The sequence below is a fragment of the Hydra vulgaris genome, chromosome 10, assembly GCF_038396675.1.
Source record: "Hydra vulgaris chromosome 10, alternate assembly HydraT2T_AEP".
NCBI lineage: Eukaryota > Metazoa > Cnidaria > Hydrozoa > Anthoathecata > Hydridae > Hydra > Hydra vulgaris.
The window spans coordinates 41,815,931-41,828,641 of record NC_088929.1 but is presented as its reverse complement, the minus strand read 5'-3'; the positions used below and the strand labels follow the sequence as shown (position 1 = coordinate 41,828,641).

Here is a 12,711-nt window from a genome sequence, read left to right as displayed (position 1 = left end):
AAAATTTCAACACATACTTGAGAAATAATGGATTTGCCCTTTGACATAAAATGTTGACAACCACGGAATCATGCAGATAAGCAACCCCATCCTATTGTAGAAGGTGGATGTTTTACAGTAGACACAGTGTATCTGTAGACACTCCTTTCCCCTATTCATCTCTTCACCAAGTTGTATGTTGTAAGTTTACTTACAACCATTACCATTTAATCTTGAAGCTGCTACCTCTCTACATGCTGATACCTAAATCACTTTAATCATCTTAAAACAAACGTTGTTAGATAAAACATTTTTTTTCTAATCTGTCCTTATAACTTTTACCCATTTTTATGTTTTCTTTTTATATACAACCTTCAACTTCTTAATTCTTCAGTTAAACATTTCCTAGCTTTTTAACCCTTTCCTTTATTAAAGTAACTCATAACTTAATAGCGGTTGCTTGAAACCTTATTGGAAGTAAATAAGAGTTTAAAAATATATAAATATATGCCAGTGTTTAATAAATAGTAAATGTAAGTATAAAATTATAATATATAAAGTATTATGAATTTTTTTTTAGCTCTGGCAATCAACCTTTTGCTAAATCTTATAATTTTGCTGGGACCGGAGGTTGGTTTGCGAAAAGTCTCATTTTAGCCGGGGCCGCGGCTCTGGTCACTTACTATATGGGTGTAGCTAGATATTGCTAAATTTTTTAGATGATTCCAAACTCTTCCAAATCCATTTCTCTAATATTTTTATCAAAAGAGAAATCCTAAGAATGTATAAGGTTCTATAAACAATAATCAACACTAATGCTAATTATTACCATAAAATGTTTTATCCTGTTTTATCCCTGAAAAAACAGAATGATCTAATATTAATATCCCCGAAAAAACAGGATAATCTAATATTAATATCCCTAAAAAATAAGATAATCTCTCGTTAGACATTTTAATCACTCTAGCATATGCAGTAAGAGCAAAAACTGATTTACAGTTTATGACCCAGACTGTTGTCAATTTTTTTTATAAGTTTTAAAACCTTTAAACTTACTTACCAATCATTTTTGTACTATTTTTTTTGCAAAGAGCAAAAGCTCTATCATACTACTCAAACTATTTTAACAATCGCATGTTAAGAACTTTTTAACTATCGTTCTATTATTCTTGCCATTAGCAAGGTTTTTAATCAAAAAATAATATGTCATGTTGAATATAACAGCTTACTATAATGTCAATCAATATTAAATTTGAGATAAACTTTTGATTTTTTAACAGTAATAACTGACAGGTTTTTGATTAAAAAAAACAAGGACTTAAATATTAAAACACCAAGAGTTCTTAAGTGAAAAAAAAAGATTAAAAATAAAAAAATAAAAAAATGATATAAATAATTTTAACGAAAACTTACATTATAAAATTCCTTGGCGTTTCATGGTTCGATATTTATCTTTAATAGACACATTTGTTCTATTTGGATGAAATGGATATGATCGTTTAATTTTACACCAATTGCCAATACCAAATTTTTTTATTCCCTCTTTAATATAAACTTCTTCATCTTTTGAAAAGGGAACTCGAACAGTAGGATTGTATTTAACTAATAGTTACAAATAAAAAATTATTAGTAAGTATCAAAAATAAAAAAAAAATGTTTGTAATCCTTTACAAATTTCATTAACTTACCTATTATTTTGGAGATATACATAATTATGTGAGATATACATGATTATGTGAGATATAAATGATTATGTGATATATACATGATTTTGCAAAACACAGCAATTAGGGAGCTTAGAAACTCTTTTTTGTGATGCTTATTTAGCATTTAGTTGATTAAACTTTGAGCTTATGAACTGCATCTATGCATTATGCTGCAAAATGCTTTGAAATGGGCATTAGTAAAATTTTCAACAAGTCCAGAAACAATGTGTGGAGAAAAGGTTAGAGGCTTTGGGGCTTCAATACACACTAACTGATTTAAGGAGAACATGCAAAGGAGAAATGCTGCTACATCACAGAGGATTCTGGTTAATGCAGCGATATTGTTAGGAAAAATTTTCAGCACTTGATTCCTGTATTTTACCTATTAAAAATTTCCTCATTTCTGCATCTTACTTGTGTCCCTTTGCAATTGTTAAACTATGTTGTACAATGTTTTGGTTGTAACGTTTTCATTAATGCTCTACAAAAGTAACTTACTAACCAATTTATTGTGCTTCAATTGAATGTGCTACTTTATTTACACTTATTCTGTATAAGCAAACTGACACATTTATTGAGGGGACAGCTAAATTTATGTCATATATTTATGATTTATTGTTGATAAATGTTTTATAAACAAACTTCAAATAAATAATAAACTTGCTCGATAACATGAGTTTATAGATTGATAGAAAAATAACGAAAACTTGTGGTTATTGTAGAAAAATTTCCATCTATAAGTTTATGTGCAAGTGCAGCAGTTGTGAGAAGAAAATTAATGACTGTAAAAAGCAATCAGATATGATAATAAGTAAATGCATTATAATTGTTTATAATATTCTTCATTATGATTAATTGTATAAAAAAAAAAAAACTTTATAATAACTTAGTTATTTAAACAGGATTAGAACAATTAGAGCCAATAGTTTTTTAACCATTGAATCTATTAGTGAATTTTTTTTTTTGAAAAACAAAAGAGAATTTAAAATATTTTTCAACTTGAGAGTAATTAAACTTCTTTTTTATGTTTTTTTATTTTATTATATATCACACCTATCCAAAAACGGTCCCAACCTCAACTTTGAGGACCAAAAAAAAGACCTGTGGGGCATTAATCTGCAAGGTCTCAGGTATCACCAGATGTAAAAATTAAAATCTCTATAGCCCAAGGAGAAAAACACATTTAAAGTTTTAAAGCACTTTACGCTACTGATCGCACTCGGAGCCCCGTTTTAAATCTACTTTGTCTTTTTTTTCACTTTTGGGTTATGGAGTTTTTAAAAAATATCAAAAACTCTTTACATATACGTGTTGGCTATAACCTGACAAAAATCAGCTCTTTAACACTTGTGGTTTGTGTACAAGGACCTAAAGTATAGGGTATGGCATTAAAAGCCTCTTTAAAAAGAGACAACGGATGCTTTACGTCTTTTTTCTAACCTTATTATCGACTATGTAAGTTTCAAAATTTAATAAAAGCCTTAACATGTATCTTTCAGGCTAAGAAAATAGAAGCAAGATATCTTTTATTTGTGCAAAGATAAAGCTCTTAAAATAGGAATCTCACCTTTGAAAAAACGGCTAAAACATAGCAGCTTTTTGTGTTTTTTATGCTTTTTAAAGATTCAAAGATTTTTTACCAACACAAGCTTGTACTGAAGTTATTTTTCAAAGATCAGTTTTTTAACCACTAAAATGCCATATAAAAGAAAAACTCATTAAGATTTGCCAGGTTTGGTTAACTAAAAGGACATTTTACAAAGCTCACTTTTTCAACCAATCAAGATTTGAAAAACCATCAAGTAGCTTTGATAAACTATGCTCAAACTATCTCAGTGTAGTCAAAAGAGGAATAACACATGATTGTTCACAGGCCACCAAGTTTGAAAACTTAAAGAAAACGATAGCAACTGATTCCAAAACTGCTGAAAAAATTGCGTCCTCTCTAATAACTCAAAAGGTATCCTCTCCGCAAGGTACAATTAGGTTGAGCAGAAAAATTGGTAAAGCTTTAACTATTACTCCAGGTCCCTCCAGAGCCCAGTGCATATCAAGAACTTCTCTAACTACTTTGGACATGGTTCAAGTTCAAATTGATACTGGTCTCAAAATAAAAAGATGCAAGAACTGGCTGTAACATTAAACAAGACTACAATATCAAAAATTGTTGAAACAAAATTTAGGGAAAGTTTTACCTGGTTGAAAGGTTGAAAGTTTATTCAAAGTTTCCAAAATCTCACTTACAAGGCCATCAACAAAAACTGATTATTTTGGCAAAGGTTGTTCAATGCAAGAGTTTAGGGGATCTTTATAACTCAATTCTCAAAGTTAGAGCAATCACTTCATTGCCTCTCATCAAACTAGGTATTGATGGTGGAGGATCTTTACTCAAGTTTACCTTGAGTGTTATCTCAAAATGTCAAAAAGTCAAAACAAGCTTGTCGAAATGTCAAAACAAGTTCAGCCTTAAGTGCCAAACGTCAGCTACTAGGGTGGTCAATTTTAAACTTTTTTTTGAAATCTTAATCATGGTTTTTACCAGTAATAAAATTTGATCTAAAAACCCTAAAAACAAAAAATTTTGAATTTAGGACAATTTTTAGATCCCCCACAAAACATTGGAAGTTAGAATAACCGATTGTGCAAGTGTTGCACAACTTTTTTATCCACTAATTTTTATAGTTACTTAGTGGGGTTTACACTATTTAAATATTAACCATTAGAAAACAATTATACAAAATTTTATTAATTTACCACTATTTGTACATATCCCACAAAAGATTTATTGAAATATTAATAAAAATACAATTAATAATGTCACTGAAATTCTATTTGTTTGTTTTTTGAAAATTATTTTCAAATGATTTCTGTGAGAAATATGCACCTTTAAAGCTGTTTGGATGCTTTTCCACAACTTGAGCAAGTTGTTCTCTCTACTGGATCAAAACATTTGTCCTTGATGTCTCCTATAAGCTTGATACCTCGCTCTGCAATATCGTTGACACAAGAAAGATTGTATACAAATTTTTTTTGCGGCGTTAAAGTCCTCGATTTTGTTCCAATGTTCTGATGGAACATTTAGCCATTCTTGGGGTCCGTTTAATTTTAACAAATGAAAAAGCAACCATGACTTTTTGCAAATAAAAGTCAATAAAAAAGGTTTTTTTTCGTCACGCCATATAATAATCGGAATCTTCGGTTTATATGGAGTAAATACTTTAGGTCTAGGTAAGTTTATAAGTTTCTGACCCATCATAGTCTTTTCTGCATAACTCACAGAGTCATCGAACAAGGAAAAAGACTACTACCTCCTCAGATAAATATCCAAGGTATCTTTCAAAAGACTTGATGGTTTCCTTTGCACTTTCAAGGTTGATTGATTTAAATAAAAGAAATGCAGGTCATTAGCTGGAGCAGCAGAAGTAATAGCAGATTGAAGAAAGTACTTTGCATAAAAAAGACAAATGTACTCAGCCATCCTCTCAACCTTTCTTGATTCTACATCAGTAAGTTCAAAAGTACAAGATAGTAGGAAAATTTTTGTATAATAAATGGCTTTTAACATCCATCTTGCACGATGATTAGAACCAGCATACCGAATGCGAAAACCTCTTTTTCGTCCATTGAAAAAAAAAAATAGTAAGCTCTACTAGTTCGCGATAGTCCTCACAAGAAATTTTTTTTCTCTCCAAGCAATCCATTGCCCATTTTTTTACATCAAGTGCTTGTTGAAATAAAAAACTATTTTGATCATGAGGCCAGTCCCACACTCTAAGTTCTTTTATATTCTTTTAAGATTATTAAATTCTTCTTTGAACCTTTCAAACAACTGAACTTCTGGTGATTTGTTCTGACCTCAAATAGCATTGGATGTTGCTTTTATAAAGAACTCCGGAATATGATGTCTACATTCAAGTTGGAGTAGAGAACAATCAATCTGCTTCTCAATTAGAATTCCAGCTCCATTATATGCTCCACTGTTTGCAGATGTTGTATCATAGACAAGTGCAACAACAGATGTTTTTAATTGCCATTTATTGACTAGGTTCATCACTGAACAACATTGTGTTTGACCAGTTAGCAATTTTAGGAGTACCTAGCAATTTAGGAGGTGGCCCTGCATACACAGCAAGTCGCTCTTCCTTTTTTCCAGTAGCTTGCTTGAAAGTTTTTCCATCTTAATGAATTTCCAAATATTCAGGTGGAGTTTCTTCCATTAATTTAGCTTCTTCAATTCTGTTAGCTGATCTTGCTCTATTAACTGATGATTTAGAAAGTGTAACATCATTTAAAGCTGTTCCACATAATGCTAAAGTCTTTCCCAAAATAAGTAGCTGTTGTCTTTCACTAATACCAGATCCATCAGCAACTGTACACATTTCTTTTAATAGTTCTCTTTTTGAAATTCTCATCGTTATCCTTGATTTGCAATGATGCTTTTTTTCTCTTTCACTGAAAAACTTTGATCTCTTTCATCTTCTTCCTTAATATCTGAAGAAAATTCATTGCCCTCGTTGACTTCATTATTATCAAAAATTGTTAAACATTTGAGTTGCTGTTTCTTAATATGTAGCAACTCCTTTCTTTTCTTTCTTTCCTGATACGGTAGTTTGATGTAATGTTGTCGCTCTTTTTCAGCAAGTATTTTTTCAACTCCAGCCATTAAGCCCACTTGAGGAAACTTTCGTTGGTTTTTTAGAAATTCCCAGTTAACAAGTCACTCGTCGTTACCAGAGTGTTTCAGCAATCTGTAAGTGTCTGTATAAGATATATCAAACAGACTGTAAAAGATGTAGCTTTTTTCTTCTGCTTTCAGGAATTTTTTCAGTGTCTCATATTCTTTTACCAAATGGACAATCTGATCAGCACAGTCCTTCTTGTTATGCTTTGTTGGAATACGAGCAGGTAACCAAAAGTTTTCAACAATTTCGCTAACTAGATGATTTGCAATGAGTCTTGTTTCTTTTCTTAAAAAATATCTTTGCAATATAGTTCTATTCAATGGTAGCTTTCCTCCTTTAAAGTTTTCTAAAGAAAAATCAACAAACCAATGATTTAAACGAGAAGAATATCTGCTTTTTTATTGTCAATATTTTTATTTATAGCAACAGCTGGAATATGTATCGAATGTAGTGAACATTTTTTTCCTGAGCTAAATACTGACTTTTCTGCATCAATAGATACATTATTTCCAAAACTTTTACTAGGTCTACCAATCTTCTTTAGTATGGGAGCCATTGTCATGGTTTAATACAAGACTTAAGCTTATAATATAAGCACTGTTATTGACTATACGTTTAGATATATACTTAGCAATATTAAAATGATACAGGTTTTTTTATTTTAATAATTCACCTCCCCAAAGCCGAGAAGGCCACTACAGATGAGGAGGCTACTTGTGGTTATCACCCTCTCTCAACTCTATAACTCCGAAACACGAACCTTGACGAACAAGGCCGCTGCGCGGAGAAACAAGTTGAGCGCGGTACTACCAGGGACGTGGTGGGAATTGAACTCGGAACCTCTCTACCACTACACCACTACCGCACTAGGTTCATTTAAAACAATTTTATTAAAACAACAAATTTATTACAATGTTCATTTAAAACGTTGTAAATTAAACTTATTAACGTTGCGGCATGTTTTTAAGAACTATTGTTGTCTCAAGAGAATTAAGAATTAATGACTTCTTTAAATGCAATTTCACAATATTGAATTCATAATGGAATGAAAGTATCTATATTATAATGTTTGAAATGTATTGGAAAAAGAGTAACTAAACTGAATTATGTTACACAATATCTGAGGTGTTTTAAAACAAATCTCTTGCGGGATAAGTACAATAAGTCGTAAATTAATAAATTTTTGTAGTATTATTCCTTAGTGATTGTCAAATAAATTGTGTAAACCCTATTAAGAAAAAGCAACAGTTTGTTAGTAAAAACTTTTCACAACACTTGCGCAATCCATTACTTAAACTTCCAATGTCTTGTGGGGGATGTAAAATTTGTTCTAAATTCAAAATTTTTGGTATTTATAAAATACCAAAAATTTTGATAAAATTTTTGGTATTTTATAAATACCAAAAATTTTGATAAAATGTCATCACTGGTAAAAACCCCGGTTAAAATTTCAAAAAAAAGTTAAAAATGGACCACCCTAGTCAGCTACTTGTTGCTTTTGCTGAAAATGTTTCAGAAACTTATGAAAATGCCAAAAAAATCTTGGCATTTTCATAAGTTTCTGAAACATTTTCAGCAATGAAAGAGAATGGAAAAATGTGCGCAAAGGATTTTCATAATGTTGTTCATAAACCATTGTTTGACCAAGAAGATGTCAAACAAGTTATGAAATTTATTCCCCCAATGGAACTTTATCTTCTCCTTGTAATTGTGAATCATCTTTACAAATCAATGCTAAAGATAAGACCTAAAAGCAAATATTAGCCATTACTTCTCAAATTGAAATTACAACCTTATCATGGGAATAATTGTCATAAGCTTTTGAAGAATATGGATGTTTTGCAAAGAATTGTTGAAAGAAAAAAGGCTGGCCAGATGTTTGGTTTTGTGAAAACATTCCAAGATTTTAAGAGTGTGGTTAGCTCCTGTTTTGGAAGGACATTAAATACTGCATATGTTCAACATATCAAAGACTTTAAGAACTTATATCTTTAACTCCCAGTTTCAGTCATCCCAGAAGCCCATGCAGTGTTCTTCCATGTTCCTGAATTTATTGCTTTGAAGGGTACAGCATTGGGCATTTTTAGTGAGCAATCAACAGTGCTCATTAAAAATGCCCTTGCATTCAATCTTCAGTGCTCAATAGGATAGGTACAAAAAAAAATCCTGATCACCATGGTTATGGAGGCCAGTTACTGAAATGTGTTATTGACTATATATATAATAGCAAGCATCATTGAATTCAATTTTTTAAATAATTCGTTTTTTTTTAAACAGCTAAACAGTGATTTCTAGAATTTTATTCTAGAAATACTTGATATAACATTTGTTGATAAGAAATATTCTTGTCTAAAATTTTTGTTTATATTATAAACTATATTGATTTATTTATAGTTTTATAAAATATCATAAGTTTACAAGAAATTAATTAGAAGTATATATCTTATTTTGCAAGTACTAAATAAAAAAATCTCAACAGCAATTTGAAGAAAAAGTAATAAACATCATAACACCACCATAAAGTAATTTTTTTTAAAGGAAATCATTTCATGCCTGTATGTGTTTGTTTTTCAATGGGAGATTAAGGTTAAATGAAATTTTTGTTTGTTTGATATCTTGTTAAAACCTATTTCAGTAAAGATATTTCTTATTTAAATTAAAAAAAGTTGTTATTGTTGTGTGTATTTCCAATATTTGGTCAATCACTTTAAACAAAAACAACAAAGCAAACCTGTGGGTTTAATAACTGAAATATAAAGAGGTTTTTATGTGTTTTAAATTCAGAACAATTAGAAAAAATGCCTTTAACTATGTGTTTTCTATCCCATATTTTACACAAACTTGGACAAAAAACACACTCTTTTTGCAGACAAAGTACACACAAATATGAAGTCTAACAACCATAGAATCCCATATCCACTAGTCACATGATATTGTTACTAAATTAGTTATTTCATGTAACTTTGAATCTTTAAAAAGCATAAAAACCACAAAAAGCTGCTATGCTTTGGTCATTATTTGAAAGGTGAGATTCCTACTTTAAGAGCTTTATCTTTGCACAAATAAAAGATATCTTGCTTCTATTTTCTTAGTCTGAAAGATACATGCTAAGGCTTCATTTTATTAAATTTTGAAACTTACATAGTCGATAATAAGGTTAGAACAAAAGCATAAAGCATCCGTTGTCTCTTTTTAAAGAGGCTTTTAATGCCATTCCCTATACTTTAGGTCCCTGTACAACAACCACAAGTGTTAAAGAGCTGGTTTTTGTCAGGTTATAGCCAACACATTTATGTAAAGAGTTTTTGATGTTTTTTAAAAACTCCATAACCCAAAAGTGAAAAAAAAACAAAATAGATTTACAACGGGGCTCCAAGTGCGATCAGTAGCGCTAAGTGCTATAAAACTTTAAATGTGTTTTTCTCTTTTGGCTAAAGAGAATAGTTTTAACTTTTACATCTGGTGATACCTGAGACCTTGCAGATTAATGCCCCATTGATCATTTTTTTATTCCTCAAAGTTGAGGTTGGGACCGTTTTTGGATAGGTGTGATATAACTATGAAGCACTAAAGGTGAGACTACCATTCAAGACCATATGTATGTATCAGGGTTGGCATTTTTTTTGGGTTTTTTTAAAATAATATTTTATTTAAAGGATTCTCTTTGCTTGGTTTTTTTCTGTGATTTTCTTGGTTTTTTTCTGTGATTTCAGAAAACATTTAAACATAATTTTGACTAATTAAAAGCTAACTATTATTGAAAAGAGGATATGGATATTATTATAGTATTTAATAAGAATCAAAATTTTTAAAAGACATGATTTTTTTGAAATATTTCTGAAAAAATAATTTTAGTATTTTTTACAATATACTTTCGGTGATCTCAGTGGCTTTCATCAACCATATCAAAGTCAGGCCTGTGTTCTATCTTACAAATTACTCAAGAAACTTTTATTCAGACAGTATTATTATTTGTGTAGCATTAAGTATATTTAACTTGCATATTTCGATGCAATGTGTATTTTTCAGAAAAAAATCTTTATAAGAATGCCATTTGGAAGTGTAAGGAAGAAAGGATGGGAGTGGAAGGAGGTCAGTGAGATAAAAGGGGACAAAAATAGTGTTCAGTGTGACCATTGTTCAGAGAAGATTAGTGGAAAAATTGAAAGAGTTCTTATTCATTTGGAGAAGTGTAAAGAGAGAAAGAAGGACACTGATGAACAAGAACCAAGACCTGGAAGCTCAATGAGCAATATTAGCCTCTTGTCAAATGAGTCAGATACTTCAACTTCTGAAGGATCTATTATGTCCAGCTCCACACCAGCAAAAAGCTTTAAAAGTAGTAACTTAAATAACTTTGTAGTTAGAACATCAAATGATCAGAAAGATGCCATAGACAAGCAAGTTGCCCGGTTTTTTTTCAGCTCTAACATGTCTTTTAATTCAGTGGAAAATTGTGAGTTTCGGAAACATTGCTCTCTTCTACGTCCTGGGTATGTCCCACCTAGCCGAAAGAAACTGGGTGGAGATCTATTAAATGAAGTCTATGATGATCTGTCAGCTGGTATAAAGAACAAACTGGAAACCAAAGACATGTTGGTAATTTGTCAAGATGGATGGTCTAGTATTCAGAATGACCCAATAATTGCTCACTCATTTTATGATGGAAAAAAGAGTTATCTGTACAACATAGTTGACTCAGGATCAGAAAAAAAACTGCAGAATACTGCTTCAAAATCATCAATGAAGCTATAGTTAGCATAAAAAATGATTATAACAAGTTTGTATTTGCTGTCTGCACTGACAATGAAGCTAAGATGAAGAAAATGAAAGAGCTGATCAAATAAGAGTATCCTGATATGTTAACATATGGCTGTAATGCACACTACATGAATTTGCTACAGAAAGACATTTGCAATTCTTTTTCAACAATTCTAAAACAGGTTGTGGAAGTTCAGAAATATTTTAGAAATGTGCATATGGCCCATGGTTTGTTAAAGGAAAAAGGTGGATGTATGCCTTAGCTGCCAAATGAAACACCCTGGAACTCTCAAGTTGCCTGCATTGAGACATACCAGAAAAATTATAACTTCTACGCGGAGATCTATGGAGAGAAGATGGAAGATTTTCCAGCCAATATTGGAAGAATAATTGAAAATATAGCCATCAAACGTGAGGCAAGTCATCTTCTTAGTCTAATGAAAAAATTGGGGATTACCTTAGACAAGATGCAGTGTGATTTTTGTCTAAGGTAATCCCCATCATCTCTCTGACGCAGTTCATATCTGGTATTCATTGATAAAGAATGAAGAGCTATCCATATACTATGATGCATAAAGAAGAGATTTCAAGATGCTGTACAACTCTTTCATATTTTGGCCTATATAACTGACTATCGCTATGTAGATGATTACAAAAGCTTCATTGATAATGATAATGAAAACAGTGCAGAACAATGGTTACTATACAAGTTTAACTTGAAGGACAGGGAGGTGTTCCCCAAGCAAATGTTCTCAGAATCACTAAAGGTTATCTCTTCATCAGAATGGTGGAACATCATGAAAGGAAAGGTTACTAGATCTCAAATCAGGGGTAAAGAGGTTTCTGCCAATTTCTGCAGCTTTCTAGCTTCTCTACACTCCTGTCCTGCTAGCTCAGCCTCAATTGAGAGATGGTTTTCAACCTTTGGATTTGTCTGGTTGAAGATCAGGAGTCGTCTTGGTGCAGATAAGGCAATGAAACTTGTGAAGATTTACAAATCATTTCACAAATGGTCAGCAGCTGACAGCAGTTCCTGTGATGATATCGAATCTGATCAATAAGTAGGTAAGTAGTAGGAAAAATCGTTTTTAACTTCAGTATAACCATCTAAATTCTGAAAAAAATTATATTTCTATTATTTAAGTGTAATTTATATTTGTTTTAGTTTATTCTTGATGATCCCAGAGGAAGTGTTTAACTGGAAATCTGTCAAAAACATCTGAAAAGCTGACAAGAATTGAAAATTATTGTAATAATCAAACAAAGTAGAATTATGTAAGGAGAATTTTATTAACAGTTCTTCAATTTATTAAATTTTCCTTGTAAAAGCTTTTTTCAATAAATAAATATAACTATTACCATGTGTTTTTAATTATTATTTTGAAAAAATTAAATGTTTAAAGATAGTCTGAATGCAAAATAGGTATTATGTCTTTCATTTTCTAAGCAAAAAAAGCTATTTTTAAAAAAACCCGAAAAAACCCAAAAAAAACCAGTGGGCTGGGTTTTTTAAAAAAAACCCGGGTTTTTCCCAACCCTGGTATGTATGTAGGTATGTATGTATGTATGCATGTATGTATGTA

The 12,711-nt window shown here is 31.0% G+C and overlaps 1 protein-coding gene across 3 annotated transcripts in view; it reads right to left on the bottom strand.

Annotated features, from left to right (window-relative positions):
- Positions 1-12,711, bottom strand: part of LOC136085973 (homeobox protein 2-like) — a 101,540-nt gene that overhangs the window by 4,525 nt on the left and 84,304 nt on the right. For all 3 annotated transcript variants that reach the window (XM_065808052.1, XM_065808051.1, XM_065808053.1), the window contains one exon: positions 1,393-1,581. In XM_065808052.1, the coding sequence (XP_065664124.1) occupies positions 1,394-1,581 (188 nt within the window). In that variant the 3' untranslated portion in view covers position 1,393. The remainder of the gene's footprint in view (positions 1-1,392; positions 1,582-12,711) is intronic.